Source organism: Abrus precatorius, unplaced genomic scaffold (assembly GCF_003935025.1).
Source record: "Abrus precatorius isolate BTA unplaced genomic scaffold, Abrus_2018 Scaffold5, whole genome shotgun sequence".
NCBI classification, from domain to species: domain Eukaryota; kingdom Viridiplantae; phylum Streptophyta; class Magnoliopsida; order Fabales; family Fabaceae; genus Abrus; species Abrus precatorius.
Genome location: NW_020874395.1, coordinates 18,886,628 through 18,907,143, shown reverse-complemented (window position 1 = coordinate 18,907,143; position 20,516 = coordinate 18,886,628). Strand labels below are relative to the sequence as shown.

The window sequence follows — 20,516 nt, the reverse complement described above, 5'->3', positions numbered from 1 at the left end:
AAGTGGGAGAAAATAAAAAAATTAATCGGTTAAAAGTGTTCAAAATGATGAAAATAGATGGAATATTAAAAAAATTTAATGAACTTACTTGAAAAATCAAAAGATTAGAGCCAAAGAAGTTTCAAAGCTTTTGGAAGGAGAAGAAGACACTTACGGCAGCCAAGAGAGAAGAAAATGAATTGGATGAATTGATCTTATCTTAAATAGTAAAAATAATAATATAATATTAGAATTTTCACTAATTCTTTTGTAATTAATTGAAATAATTAGATAAAAATTCCAAAATTTAAAAATAATCATGAAATATATTAAACATAATTATAAAATAATTTTTGACACTATTGGTCCTTTAGTTGGTGTCCAAAATTTTTACAAGCAATTTCTGCTTGAGCATATAACTAATTTACGTAAAATTAATCAGAAAATTCACAAATGCTCATTAATTACAAAAAAATTATTTTTATATTTCAAATAATATTTATAAATAAAATATAAATTTTTTTATAATTATTATTATTATTATTGTTATTTTTAAAATAAAATGTTATTTTTAGTATTATACAGCAATTTTAACCAATACAAATTGACATTTTTTGAAACTTAAAAATATAAAAATTAAAAATTACCAAAAATTTCTTAAAAATATACCTAACAATTTTGTCTAAAGCATCTCATGCTAATTCTATCTCAATTTTTTCCAAAAAATCAAGTACTATATATTAACTTAAAACTATATTAATAAATTAATCGTTTAGAAAAAACGAGGATGTTACATTAATTTTCTATGTTAGATTGACATGATGCAATAAGTATAGATATAATTTAATAGCCAATATGTGTCCAAATTGGGTAAATGCACGTGAATAATTGAAGTAGTGATTTATTTCAAAAGTATGTGATATATTAAAGTAGAATATAACTGAGAAAGAATGAGATGCATGATTATTATGCGTGAGTCAAAACAACTTGAAAAGGGTGATTATAATATATATCGTGGCATATTGAAAGGTGTATTATAATATATATATTGTGATCCACAAATTTATATAAATCATAACTCACATATTATGACATATTGATTGATAGAAAGAATATAGAAAAAAAAATGAGAAATAATTAGAAAGAGGTATATACATGACTTTATATAATTTATTTCTAAATTATGAGAGAATTTTTATTATTTTTTATACTGATTTTTTTTTATAAAAATCGTTAAATGTTTATGCAAATTGAACTTGAATCTTAAAATCTATTTTTTAATAACTAATTTTAAAATAACAACTTTATAAAAATAAAAATTATTAAATATTTCATTTTAAAAAATATTTTAACATATGTATTAATTAATATTAAGGTTTGCCATATGTCATTACATATGGTAATACTAAATTAAAACTGATTAATTAACTTAATACTTATAAAAAATATATTCTTTCATTCTCTTAATTTGTTAATAGATAAATCATAATAAATTATTTTTAAAATTAATTAATTTTTAAACATCAGAACTTTTGTGGAAATCAATATCATATTCAAAACTTAAATAAATATCCAAATTTTAAGGATGCTGAAACTAACACAAAGGACGCATGGCATGGCCTCGTGTCCACCTTGAAATAGGGCCCCACGCCTAGTATTATGCGCCTGTGTCACATTCTTACCATCTTCCTTTAAAACAATTCGAAACTGAATAAAATAAAAATATTAAACAAACCTTTTTCTCTTTTTCTTTCTTTTTATTCATCTCTTTTCCTTCCCTACAGGCCTACCCTAATTGAATTCCTCGCCGAGTTCTTATTGTTCCTACGTGCCGATCGAAATGCTGCACCCGCCGATTCAACGCTCCGACGCCGGTGATCTCCGTCGCTGATTCTCCGACAACGTTTTGGTATTGCCAATTCGCCTCTTCCTTTAATTTCATTTTTCCGTTTGTTTCCGGAGAAAGTGAAGGAAACCGACACTATTGAATCTCGCTTGTTATCTAAGTGTGGAACACAGTAGAGTGACCAAAACATGTTTCTGGGTGTAATTATTATTATTATTATTATTATTATTATTATTATTTATGTGAAATTGGGCTTTTATGTGTGTGTGTGAGAGAGAGAGAGAGAAAGAGAGAGACAGAGAGAGAATTGCACGCTAAAATGTGTTTTGGGTGTGGCTGCCTTGAAGGTGAGATCCCCTTCTTTTGCCATTTCTCCCTATGGATTTTAATATTTTATTTGTTATTTTACTATCCTTTTCTGACGAATCAATCGGAATTGTCTTAAGATTTTTTAAGAAAGTGTACGACAGTTTAAAGTGGTTGGATGTAGTGATTAAGTGAGTTAAGTTTTATGTATAACTTTTTTTCAATAATGATTTCGAACAGTTTTGATAATTTTGGCAAAATACAAAAGCTTATTCCTTTTGGCCTGTTTTAACTGTTCGAGCTTTTCTACAACAGTTTCAACACATTATTGGAGCATAAAAAACAATAGGAGGTCTTAAAGTTGTTTTGATACTGTGTTTGTCCTAGTGTATTCCAAGTATGCATCTTGACTGTTATCTGTGTTTGTTATCTTACAAACATTGAACTTGTTCAACTGAGCATATTCTGTTGTTTAATAATTGAACTAGAATAAGTGGAATGGAAAATATTTTAAAAAATTGCTGTAGAGATAACTAGATAAAATTTTGACTCTGTGGAAGCCGTGCTCATGTTGATAAATAATTAACTTTTGGTGAAAGGCCATATATAGATATTGTTTTCTGGAGCACCGATGAGCAGAACTGATGTTATTGGCAGTAGAAGGGGGAGGATTCTTCTCTTCTTCAGCTTTGGGGTATAGTAAGGGCCTGACCTTTCTCCTCTTGGGTCAGAGGAGTAATGATAAACCCATGAGAGTTTTGCCTTGGAACCAGTACGAATTGGTAGACCAAGAATCCGAACAGGAGCTCCCGCTGGCACCCAGAAAAAGCAGCCTATTCAGCAGGTGCGCTTCCTTCATTTGTGTTGGTTGTGCTTCTGCAAGGATTGACACTCCATCTCATCTTAAAGTGGGCCCTGCCAAACATCATGATGTCTCTTCAGGGCCACTGGTTTCCAACAGGGGCAAGCATCCTTCTGCTAATTTAAATGACGATAGGAGAAAAGTTGGACTTAAAAGTAGCCTGAAAAGGCAAGAAAATAAGAAACCAGCTCCTGTTGAGGCTGCTACTGAACATGAGGCATCAGGGGAACTGGGGAGTGATGCTCCTGGTCTAAGAGAGAGAAGGAAAGTGCAGTGGACAGATGCTTGTGGTAGTGAGCTTGTTGCAATACGAGAATTTGAGCCCAGGTATATCAATTTTATTTTCTTATGAAAATACTCCGTGAATATACTTTCTCTGCTTTTGTGTTCTTTATCAGGCTTCCTTTTCCATGATCAAATGTAAAACTTAAAGGTCTTGTCTCTTGTGTGTCAAATTTTATCACTAGGAACTCTTGGTACTTTTATTTGCGTGATTGACAGTGAATCACATATGCTTTTATAGTCTTCTTTCTCCTTTCTTTTATTCTTACTGATTTAACTGTCTGATATTTATTGTTAGAAAAGGTCTAAGAAATGTTTCACAATTTGGCTCAGGGCTTGAGTGAAAATGGTTTACATTTTTGTGACGCAAAGTTTGAGCTGATTTATGAATACATGAGGCACATACATGGCTTCACTTTTCAGAGACTTCTACATCTAAACAATTTTAGATATTCTGAATCTTAAAAAATTTTATATTTTGTTCTTTCCAATTGCTATTAGGTCCATCTGATACTGTTCTAGAAACTAGTTTGAAGTTTGACCAAACCTATCTGTTGGTCCAAATGATTAAATACAGCTGCATATTTCCCAGGCCATTTGAATGAATAATATAACTGTACTCAAGACACAGATTACTTATTCTTCAAATAGGTATTTCTGATCTTATGATAAATTGGAGACCCCTTCCCTCACCTTGTTCTCACCACTCATTGACTGCAACATTTTGAAGCATTTTTCCATTGATTATTAGTGTATGGACTTCCCTTAGATGTAATAGAAGTTCAATGGCAGTGTAGGGCCAAGGAAGTCTTTCACTAAAAATTTCTTATGGTGTTTAATTTTGTTAGTCCTATTTCCTTAGTGCCACTGCATTCCTAGGTAATTAATTCTTGGTTTAATTATGTGATAATATGTTTCATTAGTACTAAATGAGTGTTTGGATTAGTTTATGTTGAACTGATGGGGTTTTAGGTACTATTGAGAGAGGAAGAGAGATAAAAGATGATGAAACACTAAATTAATATTGATTGAGATATATTGCAATGTATTGATGTCTTTGATATGTGCATGAAACGTATAACCCTAATCCTTATTTAATAATCCAAGTTAACTCGGGTAACCAATCCTAAGAAATAGGGAGAAAATAGGGAAAGTAATCCTAGAAGATAATCTAAGATATAATAAGCTATTTTCATATATTCTAATAGTTTATTTTTGGAAAAAATAATCATTTTATTTTGAAGCTTGCTAGGAGAGCTTTCAGAAAAAAAAAATGTTTCTAAAGTTACTCTTTCTAAGAGAGCTTTTGAGAAATTAAAAGTAATTATTTAGTTAACCTGTTATACAATAAGAACTAAGCCTTTCCTCATCGTGTCGAGATGGATACATGGATCATATGATACAATTTTCTCTATATCTCTCTCTTCATGGTTTGACTTATAGTTTTTTGCAGTCTCCCTTTACCTCTAAATATTTGGACTGTCTTCCATTTGTTCAAGTTCAACATTCATTACTGGTACTGCTTTAATGGGTTTCTCCTTGCATGCCCAAATCACCATCTTTGATGGGATTCTACCATTTTTATTACAATGGGAGCTACCTTAACTACCATTGTTAAACATGCTGTAAGTATAAGAACTGAAATCTAATTAGATTTCTTTGATGTTTGACCAAGCAAAGACTAATAAGACTATGTCATTTTCATGACATAGTTGCTCATGGTTTTCCTTTGTGATCATTCTCAAATCTCACTGCCATCATTTCATTGATGTGGCTGGCTGCCACAAGCATCTTCATTCCTATTACCTTGATGTTTGCAGCTCCAGCTTCACCAACTACACTACCATTTCCCAAATATTGCACTCACCCCTCCCACAAGATTATCATAACAGTGTCATATTAATTTCCTTCAATCCTCTTCTGTGTGAAACCTCCTAGAGCTATTGTTTTCTCTCCATGATTTGCAACAAACTGATGTTCATTTTGTGCAAATTGTGGAAGTAGTTTCCCCATATTTAAGCTGAACTAAACATCCTATTACTCCAAATTGGGCAATAATGCAAAAAATCAGACAATGTATTAGTATGTTAGAAATGAGACAAGAAAAATTGTTAGTGAGACACAATCTAAGGCTTTTGAAGAGTGTTACAGAGATGTTGGGACCAAAAAAATTGAGAACGGAAGATATATAAGCTTATCAAGAATAAGAAATTGAAATCAAGAGATTTAGATAAAGTAAAATATATCAAAGATGAAGAAGGAAAAGTTTTTGATACAGATCAAGATATTAAAGAGAGATAGAAAAAAATTATAAATTTTTCAATGATGGACTAGGATCAATCACTAGTATAGAAGCTTTAGAAACCTAAGTGAAGGATTAAAATATGGCATATCATTGCAAAATTGAAGTTGAAGAGGTAAAAAAAGCCTTTAAAAGGATGAATATTGGTAAAGTTGTTGGCATTGATAGTATTTCTAATGAAGTTTGTAAATGAATAGGAGAATAAGGTGTCATTTGGCTCAGCAAGCTATTGAAGGAGATTCTGCCATTTAAGAAAAGCCAAAAGAGTGAAAGAAAAGTATTTTGGTTTTTATATATAAGAACAATTGAGATATTCATAATTGTGTTAGCTACAAAAGGATAAAACTGATTAGTGACCCTGCAATTACAAGAAAAGATAATTGAGCATAGATTAAGTGAAGAGACCAAGATTGTAGAAAATCAATTTTTAATTTTATGTTAGGAAGGTTTACAATAGAAAATATCTATCATCTAAGGAAGTTGATGGAAAGATATCAAAGCAAAGAAAAAGATATATATATATATATATATATATATATATATAATTTTTATTAATATGGAAAAATTAATATCATCGTGTGTAGAAAAGTGTTTTCGAAGGCTTTGGAAAGCAAATATGTTTGTGTGACTTATACTCAGGCTATACAATAGGCCTACATCAAGACTCATCCTTCAGTCCTTATATAATTAACTTAGTCTTGAATGTACTTACTAAGGATATACAAAAGAATATCTTTAAACGTGTGTTTTTTGTGGGTAACATGGAGTTGATGGAAATATATCACAGCAAAGAAAAAGATGTATGTATGATTTTTATTATATGAAAAAAAATACCATCATGTGCAAAGGAAAGTATTGTGGAAGGCTTTGGACAGGAAAGTTGTTCACGTGACTTATATTCAAGTTATATAAAATATGTATATTTGAGAGGTGCGACTAAGGACTTTTGGATAAAGATAAGTTTACATCAAGACTTATTCTTGAGTCCCTATGTGATTAACTTAGTCTTGAATGTACTTACTAGAGACATAAAAAAGATTATTTTTAAATGCGTATGTTTTATGGGTAATATAATTTTAAATGGAGTCAATGAAAGGGTTTAACTCTAAAATTGAGTTGTGGAGATAGATGTTGGAATTATAGGGTTTGCTTGAGTAAGAATAAAACATAATATATGCATTGCATTGCAATTTTAACATGAAACGAAATGAAAATAATTTGAAGGTTAAAATTGGAGATGATATCATACGTTAAGTTTTTAAGTTTAAGTACTTGGGATCTATTTTATGGAACAATGGGAAATGAATGATAATGTTACACACATAATACAAGCAAGATGGTTAAGATGAAAAAAGACATAAATAGTTATTTGTGATCATAAAATATATATCAAACTTAAAGAGAAGTTTAATCGAATTGTTATACAACCAAGTATCATATATGATAATGAAAGTTGGATTTTGAAGGGACTACACAAGAAATAAGTGGTAGAAGCAAAATTGAGAATGTTAAGATGAATGTATAGCTATATAAAACGAAAGGATAAGAAATGATTGTACATGGAAAAAGATTATGGTAATACCTAGTGAGGAAAAGATGATAGAAAATAAGTTAAGGTATATAGATATATGTAAAGAAAGTACTAGAAGCACCAGTAAGCAGGGTTAATTTTAGGGTTTTTGGTCCTATGAAAAAAGAGTAGAGGGGGACAAAAAGATAACTTTGGAGGAAATCATGAAAAGGGATCTCATGATAATAATATCTTCAAAAAACTTGATTTTTTATCAAGTTCTGTGGCATTGTGTAATCCATGTAGTTAACCTCATCTAGTGAATAAGGCTTTGTTTTTGTTGTTATATGATAAATTTGATTACCAATATGTAGCTTCAAAGGAAATGCCATAAGAAAAAAAAATCTCCCACTTCCAAACACATACAAAAGAAGTGTTGTAGGTTTGGAAACTCAAAGCTTTTCATGTGTGTCTTACATGTTTTGTTAAATTTGAAATAAACTAACTTTTCTTGCATTAGTTGTCTACCTTATATCTTGTTGTAGACTTGTTGGTGCATTTTGAATATGACTTGAATATTCTTGTTGCAAATTTGGTGAGTTCTCTTCAGTCTTCAGGCTAGTTTTAGAGGTTATGATATAGTAAGGAGGAACATCTTAATAGGCATCCTTATACCATCGGTTTGGTGTGAAATGTAAATAGTTTGTTTCTTGGTTTGTCAGATTTCTTACAAACCAACATTGTAACTTTCTTTGGAATTTTCATACTTCATGCTATGAAGGTAGTGAAAAGCAACACTGCAATAAACTACTTCCCTCTGTTGTAAGGGGAGCTGAGCTCCCATTTTATTGGATAAATAATATTCCAAGATTTTCAGTTTCTATCAATAACCGAATAAGTAGAGGTAGAAGAAGAGAAATAAAAACTCTAGATGAAAATAATAAATGAGATTCAAATGTAAATGGTCGTATTGTTTTTATGTAACATAATGGTGTTTGTTCAACCAGTGTAGTAGATTTCACATAGTGAAAAGAGGCATCAGCTTTTGCTTTTTGATGTAACAATTGTAAAATTCTTCCTAAAGAATGGCTTGTCCCCATATGCAATTGACATCTATATCAATATGTTTTTGGGTCTCATGCAAGGTTTTGTTGATCGTTGCCAGTTTTCTCTCTTTTTGATATTTAGGCTTCAATCTCTGCCTGGCCGGCAAGTGGTTCAACCTCTGTTTGGCAGCTTTGATCTCTCCGTCTGTCTCATGATTCCTGTTTCTTCCCCTAAACAAATATTAAAGTTAACATATAACCATGGTATTCATTACAAATAGCAAAATATGTGTCTTCTCCATATCACATATTAAAGTATGTTTCAAATTAAGCTAATCTTCCGTTAATATATTTTTTAATCTCTCATCCTTTACCATATTGGTTGACAACCATTAGTTTTATTTATTCTGTGCAGAACTTTCTGTTATGCTTTATGTATGAGATGCATGTAATGGAAGTTTCTAACCTTTCCCCTTGCCATATTTATGTTTTCTTTGCCTTGTTTTGTTAACTTATTTGAGATTGGGATTGTCATTCAACTGCAGTGAAACAGATGGTTCAGATGATGAATTTGATAATGGGAATCATAAAACTTGTTCCTGTGGAATTATGTAACCTGGTTTTTCATGAGATGACGCTGACCCATTTTTGAGGTGTCAAGTCGCTGATTGCCATTATTTTCCATCACTCAGCTTGAGGAAAAGGAGCAAAAGTTTCCAGTCTAATGGAGATTTATGCACCATCTTTTATCTGAGCGATCATTTGTGTCTATAAATGCTTGCTGGGTGCCTTCAATTTTGTTCCTCTGTTTATAATGAATTTGTTGTGTTGTCTTTGTCATGTGTATTCTTTGCCTTTTGATTCACGACTTTTTGTACTTTTCTGAGGTTCTTAGTTTTTATATGGATCAAACAAAATTCTAGTTTATTGCTCTGGCCCTGTTATCTATAAAAAACAAGATAACATAGATGTAATGTACCTTTATTTATAAATTGATTCTTAACTTTTAAATGAGAGTATTTTTAAGAGATATTTTAAATATGGTGCAACCACTTTTAGGAGTTAATTTTCTTTCTCTTCATGCCCAGTGACTTTTCTTACATTAAGCATTTGTTTTTTTAATTTGAATTTAATTTTTTCTTATAATTCTTTAATTTTAAAAAATCTATATTTAATATAATTAAATATTTATTATTAATCATTATAATATTTATTTTTTAAACATGATGCCAGTCTGTATACAACATAAACATAGTTCCTTTATTGCTCTTGCTCTGTCTTATTTTAGAGCAATCCAAGCTCATGAGCCATGCTAATTTTAGAGGGGTACAACTTTTCTTGCGATTTGAACTTTGGAATAACTGTTGGGATTATATTCTGGATATAATTTTAGGCTTTTACTTTTATGTTAAATGTTTTCTTTGATGTATTTAACAATTTTCCATTTAGCCTAATCATCTTTAAAATAAATGTGTGAATTTGAAATATGATATACTATAATGTGGTCCTGATATAGATATAATGGATATTGATGTATTAAACATATGCTTTGACCCCCTGGATTGAATATAGTTAGTCCATTTTATATCTGGATATATATGGGTAATTTGGTCTTTCAATACATTAAATTCCAACCTTAGTCATTAATCCTTGGTCTGGGTAAGTGTGAAGTGCTAAAATTGTGTGTGTAGACGAACGACATCGATAGAAGGTTTAAAATGTCATAAGAATGAAAACACACCTTATACAAGTGTGTTTTTTTCTTAATGTTTTATCCCCTTTCCTCTAACACCATCAACACATTTGTAAACCAAAAAAAGAAAAAAAAAAGCATTTAAAAATATTTACTTAGGTAAAAAAACTAATCATTTTAGAGATCGAATTTAAAAAAATTATTAAGTATATGGACTAAATTTATTCTAGTTGATGTGAGATTAATTTCAACACTATATACTTAAGATTGAATATCTATAGCAAGAAAATTATAACACTGAATTTTTTAATATTGCACTGAAAATTCGTAGAGTAAGATAGGTTGCATTTAAAAATTCATGTTAATTGCACAGGAAAAATATAAATATAGGATTGATTTTTTTAATATTATACTAGAAATTTCGAGGAGTTAGGTAGATTTTGCCATAGAAAATTCGTAGGGGTAGGGTAATTTTACTAGAAAAAATTGTGACTAGGTTTTTTAGTTGATGGCGGTCTAATATCTGATGTACAAAAGATTTTAATATCATCTTAAATTTTGAGTTTAAAACTAACTCAACTATAAAAATTAGCTCCTAAGGTGAAAATTATTTTATTTTAGTCTTTATAAATTTTACTTTAATTATATATGTAGTTGATATTAGACTTCAACACACCTCACCCTCTCACGCTCAATGTTAAATATTTAGAGTGTGAAAATTATAAGACTAATATATATATTTTTTAAAAATATATTACATTAGAAAAGCTATGAGATCAAGCGGGCTGCACTAAAAAGTTGCAATTCAAAAATTGACTAAAGTAAAGATTATTCTAACATTTATTAGTTTACTTTAGTTATAAGAAGGGATTTCGAAAAATTTAATTTATATTTAATAATAAATGTAGTAATATAAAGATATATACAAATGACATTGTATAAAATTTTTAGTATGTTGTTGAATTTAAATGTAACTTCAATTATTAGGGATAATAGTGAATTCAACGAAAAAGAGGAAGAGTAAGACGTTGATCATGTGAACAAGAGAAAGTAAAGCTGAAAATATAAATTCATCTCGTTGTGTGTCATGTTTTTCATTAACATCAATACACAAACAAGTAATTATTGATGCAATTAATTAATGTCGCATTTAATATTCATTAATTACATGGTGGAATAATCCACCTCAACAGGTAAAGAACAATAGTTTGAGCTTAAGCACAAATATGAAAATACACTGGGCCTAAGGATTGTTGAGCTTAAGCATCGATAGATGAATTTGCAATTTTATTTTATTTAACAAATTTAATCCATAAATTAGTTTTTCTTTTCATAACTCTTCACTATTACATACTTTTGGAATTATTAAAAATTAAATAAATACTTATTTAACAATTGAACATCATAATATAATTTCTTACAATAATTTAAAAATATCTTAAAATTCTTCAAATACATCAACAAGTTAACTTCAAATTTTAATTATATCTTATTTTTCTATAATCTTATATTTTGTAAATTTTAGACACTAATTTTTATACGATTATTTAATATAATATAAAAATGATATTTAGTAAATCATAGATGTGATGTATGATAAACTTATTTTTTAGTTTACAAAATAGTAATATAAATTATTTATGACTAAAATTTTTAAATTAAGAAATTAAACTATATTAATTATATACGACTATTTTATTTGCATAAAAAATAAAAATTACACTAATTCTATAATTTTTTTTATCTAGTTTGACTATAAGAGTCAATCAACATATATTATAAGTATTATCTTCTTCTGAAGAAATATTTACAGCCTAATGAAAGTTTTCTCTCTCCTAATCCCAGTTTTAAATATAGAGTCCGATTCCTTAGTCAGTAAATTTCGATATACTATCATTTTTCACCCATTTAGCCAAAATCTTTTAATATAATACTATAATAATTTATTTTAGTGAATAAATTATAATTTAATCATTGATCTAAACACAACATATAATTTTAACTCTAAAATCTTCAAATATAACTCTTCCAAAGTTACCAGCCAAAAGAAAAAACCAACAATGGTGGGCGCTGGGCATATATTCTAAAAGCAACAGGTATCTATTATTATCCTTTGTGTTTGAGAAATTTTACCATGAAATATCAACACAACACGTGTGGATCTTTATAGAAAAAGTTGACACCAACTACAAAAAAATTTCTCCTTGTGTTTTCTTAAACCACAACACTCCAAAATCTAGTGGCTGAAGACACCAAGGTTCTGACCCTGGTGAAGTAATAAACGACACATTTTTTAAAGCTTCGTGTGGTTAAGCCACTCACAACTCCACATAACTAGCCTTTTTCTGAGGAAACTTGGTCATACCTTATCCACACACAACTATTCTCTGATTTTGATAAGATACTACATAGTACAAGCCAATATAGAGGGAAAATGCTAAAACAGAAAAAACATAAAATAAAATCTGAAACACAATTAGTTAGCATCAGGATAAAAGAAAACAAAAGAAAAATGTCTATGGCATTTTCAATTCCATGCATCAAAATCCCAACATGTTCCTCTTCTACTTCTTCATCAACTTCATGTAGATTCTCTTCTTTCAAACCTCACAGTGTCACCATAAGAATTCTCAAGCTGAAGGGCCTTTGAGAAGACCAGTGGCTCCCCCAATAAGAGAACCATCATCAAGTAGTGTCCCTCAGCCCTTGAAGCCAACACCTCCTACTCAGTCCCCACCATCTCCTACAGTGAAGTCTCCCCCACAGAATCTAGTCACTTTTGTTGGATATGATAAGAATGTCATTACATTAGAGTTTCAGAGGCAAAAGGCTAAGGAGCTTCAGGAATACTTCAAACAGAAGAAGCTTGAAGAAGCAGATCAAGGTCCTTTGTTTGGATTCATTGGGAAAAATGAGATTAACAATGGAAGGTAAAAGTTGTTATTGGTAAAAATAAAATTGGAGCAATTATTCTATGTGTGGAGTTTATGTTAAATGTATTTTCTTTATGATGGTACAACTGGTAAACTGTGACTAGATACATGATTCATTGGTTCTTTTTTATTATTATGTCTTCTTTTCTCCCTCAACTTCAAGGGAGATTGTCATATTGCTAACCATTTTTTCCCCTTTAATGTTGGCCTAATTGAATTGCATGAGTTAGAGCAAAAAATTGGGCCTTTTTGGGAAGCTTTGGCAAAGAACTAATCAAGGTTCAGAATTCCCAATATAGCAAACAATGACATTACATTTACATTTTCAGATGGTGAAATTTTACATTTTAATTAAATGGCTTTGTGAAGAGTCACAACTGATAAGATGGAGTTATGTCAATAACATTGTGAAAGATTGTTGTCACAATCTACTGGAAACAAAGTTTTATGCATTGTGGGTGTAATTGAAGTAGCTAACACACTATTTCCATCCATACCAATGAGTTGAAATGTATGTAGCTCAGAATCAAAGAAGCATCTACTCAGCTACTTGAGTTTAATAATTGTCATTCTATATATTGAACAATTTTCTTAATATGTTTGAAGATATTGTATGTCCTAAGCCATATATTAACAAAACTCAAATTTTTATTGTTTGTCCTCATGCACTTTAAAAAACTATTCATCAAATACTTGCCATTAAATTGAATATGCAGTTTTAGTGCAAGCTCTCCTGTATTTGACTTAATATTTTGATTCTACAGATGGGCAATGTTTGGTTTTGCTGTAGGATTGCTAACAGAGTATGCAACAGGCTCAGACTTGGTTGATCAAGTAAAGATCCTTCTCTCAAATTTTGGGATAGTAGATTTGGAATGAATACATTAAGATAAAAATGCTGTCATTATTTCTTGCTCTCATCGCTGGTGTATACAATGTTGAGTAATTTGTTTTTTGTAATTCATTCGGAGCTTTAGCAAACAAGCTTTGTCTTCACATTGATGAAACCTCAAGGTTGTGATTTTCCCTTTTCAGTGCTAGTTTTATTTTTGTCACTGATGAGAACGGAAATCGTGTTCAACATGTGTCATAGAGAAAAAAAAATTGTAAAAACAAAAAGACACGAACAAAGAGAGTGAAAGAAAAAAGTCGTAGTGAATGGCGTTGGGAATAGGAGAAGGGAGGAAGAGAGGAATATCGAGTTGGAAGAGCAGAGGAAGAAGGAAAAATATTAATAAAATAATGATTTAAGCGATTATTTAAGCAAATCAAATGATTTCCCCTCATAATGTTGCTCTAAAACCATGTAAGGATCTCAGGTTTGAGTATTTAGTATTTAAGTGTGTTGTAAGATAATTTTGTTATTTACAGTGATCTTATTTAACTTAAATAGAATCCTTTCTAATAAAAATATTTAAGGTATAATAAAAAAAAGTGAAGAATAAAGTTGTGCATAGATTGCATTCATACTCAATTTAAATTTATTTTAACTTTAATTTCATAGATTTAATAATAAACTATTTTATTTTTAAAAAACTAATTTAAAATTTAAAATTGATTTAAAATCAGTTTTAAATTTATGTTTTGTTGAAACTATTTTTAAATATAATATTTTATATTAAATTCATTTAAATATAAGGTAAAAATGTTTTTAATATAGTTGTAAATTTAATTTATAAGATAAAACCAATCTATTATACTTTACTGTTGCATTGAATTAATAAGTTTTAAAAAAATTTAGTAGTCTTTATTAATTATATTAAACTTTATAAAAGTTTTTATAAAATATCTTTTATTATGTTTAACTTATTTTTAATAAAGATGAAAGTTTAAATTAAAACTTATAAAATAAATATTAATAATATTAAATAATAATAAAAATATTATGTTATAATATTTTTTAAAAATTAAAAAGTAAATTTAAATATAAAATAAAAATAATAATTAATTTTAAAATATTTATTATATTCTATATCTTTAGTATAATAACTATACTTTAAAAAATATTATTTAAAGTAAATATCCTCACGTACAATATAGATTTAGATGAATAAAGACAAATTTAGTTTTGAAAAAGTGAATTAAAACACTAACTCAATTAAAAAAATATAGGGAACCAAAAAACTAACTTAACATATGTAGTTGTTTTAAAATTAGTTATAGGTTGGACTTGCATAATTAGATTTTTTTGCCCAACCTTAATGAATAATTTTTTCATGTTCACTTACTTTGGTCTACGTGTTTGAAGAGGATGGTAGAGGATTTATTTGACTTGTTAAAGAGATTAGAAAAGCAATATGTTTGTGTTAGTGTTATCAAAAGATTTCCTGCAATTCTTTCTAGTATGGAATGAGTCAATCATCTACTTTGGTATCTTATTGAACAAAAATGGTGATATTGTTCTTCCATTGATCAAAAATACTCCAAAAAAAGTAATGTTGATAAATTTTTTTTTGAAAAATACATTACACAGACAAGAGATCCAAAAATAACAGAAAAAAAAATTATAATTTACTTGTTCCTGAAAATATTTTATCTGCTAGACGTCGTAGAGAGTTGAGAATTGTAATTTGTTTTCAGTGGGCAGAAAAAACTAGAGATAATGGGAGAAAAAAAAAAGATGCTTAAGAGAAAGATAGAGAAAAGTTTTGTAATTGAAAATAAAAAATTATAAGAGTTTAGTTTTTTTTTTTTTTAAAAAGAAGAAATTTCATATGATAGTTATTTTTATTTGAAAGTTTTTAGATGAAAGGATAAGTATTTATAAACTCTCATAATTATATATTTTTAAATTCTTTTAATTTGGTGAATTTTATATTAATTTTTCTTTTTCCTTCCTTACACTTCAAACTATTTTTTTCTTTCTCAATCGAAACTTTCGAACAAAGCCTTCAAAATATGGCCAAAGAAGTTGAAAACTCAATTAAATGAGAAATTAACTTGCAATAGCATTTGCTTACCCATGGCGTGAAATAAACATAAATAAAAATTGACATGCTGTTACTTAAATTTGTTTATTTAACTTTTTTAAACTTGAAAGTTATAAATTATTTCTATTTTATGAGAAAAATTTTATTATTTTATATTAATTTTTTTTAAATACTTTGTGAAAAGCTTATCCAAACTAGCATTTATAAATACTTATTTAAAGACACCTTTTTTTAACCTTAACTTTCTTTTTATAATAATTTATATTTCTTAGAAAAATTAAATAAAAATATCTAACATTTATGTACATATAAATCTAAATTTAAGTGTTTAGTATAATATGGTTGATATTTTTTTTCTTTATTACATATACACGCACACATGTTTGCTAAATGTATTTCAACTTGTTAGCTTTGAATTTGTTAAAATAATCCATGGTAGGAAAAATGAAAGGAAACGTGTAAGTTTTAAGAAATGAAAATAAATTAATTTAAGTTTGAATGGTTCACTTGTCTAAAATATTTTAGGTTATTTTAAAGTTTTCTTATTTATAACCTTTGATTTGTAGCAATCCACCGACTTAGGATGAGACATCTCAATACGTTTTTAATATTTTAGTTTTAGCTTATACATGTAACTTTAAGTTTTGAGTTTCTATTTTAATTTTTTTTTCCTTTTTATTGCCTGAAACCTGAATTTGTGCTTTTTTTATTTTTATTTTTTGCCATAAATTTCAGTTTTTTTATACTTGACTTTTTTTTGTAATTTTAGGTATTATTTTTTTTATTTTAGACTCTAATACCGAACTTTAAAATGTGAATCCAATTCAAAAGTAAGAAAAAGTGATCGAGCTATAATTTAGACTTGAAATTCTCTACTTTACCAATATTAAACTTTATATCTTGAAAAGTTCATTATTTTAAAAGCAAAACTTCGATAAACCTAAAATGTCAATTTGATAAATGATTTTATCTTCCATAATTAATACAACATTGTTTACAAGCTATTGCATTCAAGGCTGGAAGACATGAAGTCTCACAAATTGTGTTTGAAGGGAATGAAAATAGAAGAAAATAAGTGAAGAGGTAATACATTTTTTTTTCGCAATTCAATCCAAAGAAAATTAATGACAATAATACTGTGCTTGCTTAATGTGCTTCTAGACATTGTCAATGGGTTTGAAAGTGTTAAATATTTTGCAAAGGATAAAAATAAATAATGTGTTTAATGCATATTACGCCCCTAAAATGTTAATAAAGATCCAAAATATTTTGACACAACTATCAATCACATTGATTGTTGGAACTTTTTATTCAATAAAATGATTTAAATGTTATTTCATAGGATACGACTTTTGACATAATAAAAACCTTTAGGTTTTTTAGAGTTAAGTAACGTGGAACTAAATAGAATTGAAAACTTGCTTGTTGTGATTACACTAACAATTACATAGGTGATAATGTATTATTTCTTATTTGTCTTAAGGAAGACTTATATTCCTTCTTCTTATTCTTTATACAAGGTACTTTTAATTAAATTACATAAATCAATAACATTAGTTAAAGTTCGTTATTATTTTGTTTTTCAACTATTATAATATGACAATGTTATCCTTAATTAATATCATTGACTCTATCTCTACTATCAAAATTTATCCTTATTAATTTTATGATTTCTTTTTATTTACATGGAGACAAGTTATAAATAAAATACTTTTATTGAAAATCAAAATATTTATCATCCCAAAATATATACATGAAGAGTTCCATCCATTAGCTTGTAAGTTAGCGTGTACTTATTTAATTTTTTTAATTTCTTTTAACGTATGTTTGACAAATTAATAAATTTTATAATATTTACTATTATCACTATATTAAAATTTTCAATATATTGTGATTACTAATAAAATTTATTATACATATATTTTTATTTTATACTCTTAAACACACGTCACAAAAGCCGTTATATATTATCAAATATATTTTCATTAAAAGTATATTAAAGAATAAAAAGATTCAATGTGAATTGAATTTGTACTCGTCGTTTAGAAGAACTTGTTAGACTTTTGTCAAAATTTAATTTCTTAAAGCTAATCCTGATTTAGACTTGTACACAGCCTCAACTATCTAGATGAAAGGAAGAGTCAATTGTAAAAATATGTAGAAAACCTTAAGAGGATTTTAACCACCTCAAATCGTTTGTTGGATAAATAATAGCTTGAACGAAGAACATAAACGATCAAGAAAACAAAAGAACAAAAAACAGAAAAGGAGTTTAGTACTGCTCTCAATTCTTAGATACATACTAAACTCTTGCCTGTTTGATACATATAGCATGCTAGTTTAGTTTCCTTTTATACAAGACCAACCTAGAAAACCCTTAATAACACTTTGATTGAAGAAAACATCTTACACACTTAATTGTTTTTTTCTGTGTAAAACATTGTACTTGAAAGAAGTACCTTTGAAGATAAATATTGTATACAAGAAAAAAATATTGTTTTCATTTTCTTTTACAAAGGAAAGCTTTTTTCCCTTTTAATTTCATACCTTCATAAAAGCTGAGATTACTGAGCATGCAAGACGAGGTTGTACTTGCCCACTTTTATTCTAAGGGTGTCATAGTTCACACGCCACTGCGAATATCACCAAACTTGCTTTTGATCCACTTGAAGCTGTTTCTTACACTTGTTTTAAGCTTTCCCTCCACTGTGAACACGTTATATGCCTTGATTCTCTTCTTCCTCTTAAGCTCTGGATCATTTGCTGCACAAAACCCACTTCCCTTTTGGCATGGCCCATTAAAATTGTATGAGTTTGATTGTTCTCTGAACCCAAATTCAGTGTAAGAGCAAGAATATTCAGGGAATGAATTGTTTTTCTCCATGACCAAAAACCTCCCTTTGGTCTTTCAACACTGCATGAAACAGGAAATGTTTGTATTACATGAGAAAATTAAAATGTACAAGCTTGCTTGGTTATGGGTTTTAGAAGAAGGGTTGTATCATGATCCAGTGTGGTGGCACCCATGTGTGATGTTGGACTATTGCTATTCAGGTTGTGGGAATCATGAGGGTCCATGGTATTGATGGGGTGGTGGGGCCTACTTGTAGGGAAGAAGATGCCACCATCTATTTGTGGAGACACAATATGGATTCACGTGGGAGTGCAGTGGACCCACCTTGTTTAGTGGGAGGGCCAAGTTTGCTTCTTGGTTTAGTGATTGGTAGAAGATAAGGGGCAAGTCTTTGTTTTCTTTTAACTTAATTGCTATTTTTCATTTACAAGTTCTGTTACATGCATGTTATTATTAATAATTGATACTTAATGTGACATTATATATATATATATATATATATATATATATATATTTCAGACACACATTTTTAAAATACATCTAAAATGTAAAAGAGATGTTTAGAAATATTCTCTTATGGCGATACAAAAAATGTTTCCCTCTGTGTTGTTTGCTCATGGGGAACTTCTAGTGTCCCAACCATTTCTTTATGAAAAGCTAAAAGAAGTGATTATCTCCTTTATGTCAAACTTGGTGGCTCAGTGCTCCGTGGGCCTTGTATTTTCATGCAGATCAAGTCTTGAAAAGATTACCTTGATCCCCCTGCTTTAAGATATTATGGCAGAAATAATCCTATACTTTATGATCTGTTATGTATGATTGACCAAATTGATAACAAATTTAGCTTTTAAAATGGGAAAATATATACCAATTGTTCTCTGCATTTCTTATCAATTAATGTTTGATGAATGGATATCATAAATCCCTTTCCTTGGAAACTTCCATGTATATCTAACCTCAGAAAAAAATAAAATTGGGATAGTCTTCAGGTTGTACTATTACATATCTGGATCTTGTTCAAATCCAACTTTCCGTATTGGAATTTAATATAATACCTTGGAGAAAGGGAAATATAAGTAACCTATTATAGATTTGTAGGGGATACCTAAAATATTGAACTGAGAATAGAGAGATGTGGGATACATGTGGACCTACATGTACGGCACCAAGAGTACCAGTGCAAATGACCTAGTAACATCTTTAGTTATCCTATTGCTGTAGAGTCCAAAAAGTGTAGTTTCTGATAGTGGGTCGGTAGGTGAATTTGGTCCATTAATCAACTTAATGAATCTCTCAAAGTTGAAAATATTGAAAAGATGGACAAAGGAAAATGCAAGTGGAGAAGCAAAAATTGTGAGCTCTGTGATGGGATCGGAGCATCTTATCAATTTTTAGTCCAAACCCCAAAACTGGGGAAAGCCTGCTTGCCATCTAACAAAGAGATTCTCAAGATAAGGGACCATGCTGATTCTTCATTAGTATTACCATCATGGATCAATTCATCAACAATATAACATCATGACATTTTCTTTTTTCATTCTCTGTATAATAAGCGCGCATGTTATGCAATAGTTACCCTCACAAGAAGTTAATATATTTTGTACTAATGATTTTTAGTTTAACTTGTATATTTTGAACTTTTTTTTTTTTTTCAACATTTTGAAATTTTTTTAATAATATATTAATTTCTCTAAATAATCTTGAAGGAGTGAATTTTGTTAACTTTCTTTGGAGCTTTCAAAATCTTTTAACAAAAGTTAATACATTTTTGTACTTTGTAGAGGTCTTGAGTAAAATTATGGATAAACATTTGTAAGAAAAGAAAAATAATATAAAAATAAATAAACTTCTTTCATAAATTAAAAATAATTTATTTTTTTAAATTTCAGAGAAATTAAATAAGATTAACTTTTAAGAAATAGAAAAGTATAAGTTAATTTTAACTTATGAGAAGAGTTTTATTGATTTTTTAT

The 20,516-nt window shown here is 28.7% G+C and overlaps 2 protein-coding genes and 1 pseudogene across 3 annotated transcripts; 2 read left to right on the top strand and 1 right to left on the bottom strand.

The window, feature by feature from the left end:
• Nucleotides 1-1,741: 1,741 nt before the first annotated feature.
• Nucleotides 1,742-9,193, top strand: LOC113867922. Of its 2 annotated transcripts, none has more exons than XM_027503431.1 (3): nt 1,742-1,888; nt 2,731-3,320; nt 8,679-9,193. In XM_027503431.1, exons 2-3 carry the CDS (start codon nt 2,776-2,778, stop codon nt 8,746-8,748), a joined length of 615 nt encoding a protein of 204 aa, XP_027359232.1. In that variant the 5' UTR covers nt 1,742-1,888; nt 2,731-2,775; the 3' UTR covers nt 8,749-9,193. The 2 variants fall into 2 exon arrangements, with proteins under 2 accessions (XP_027359232.1, XP_027359233.1); XM_027503432.1 differs by having other exon boundaries at nt 1,780-1,888; nt 2,742-3,320.
• Nucleotides 9,194-12,294: 3,101 nt separating this feature from the next.
• On the top strand, nt 12,295-13,740 carry LOC113867927 (annotated as a pseudogene).
• Nucleotides 13,741-18,026: 4,286 nt separating this feature from the next.
• On the bottom strand, nt 18,027-18,627 carry LOC113868020. The gene has a single exon (XM_027503571.1). The coding sequence runs from the start codon at nt 18,571-18,573 to the stop codon at nt 18,313-18,315; it is 261 nt and encodes an 86-aa protein (XP_027359372.1). The 5' UTR covers nt 18,574-18,627; the 3' UTR covers nt 18,027-18,312.
• Between the last annotated feature and the right edge of the window lie 1,889 nt (nt 18,628-20,516).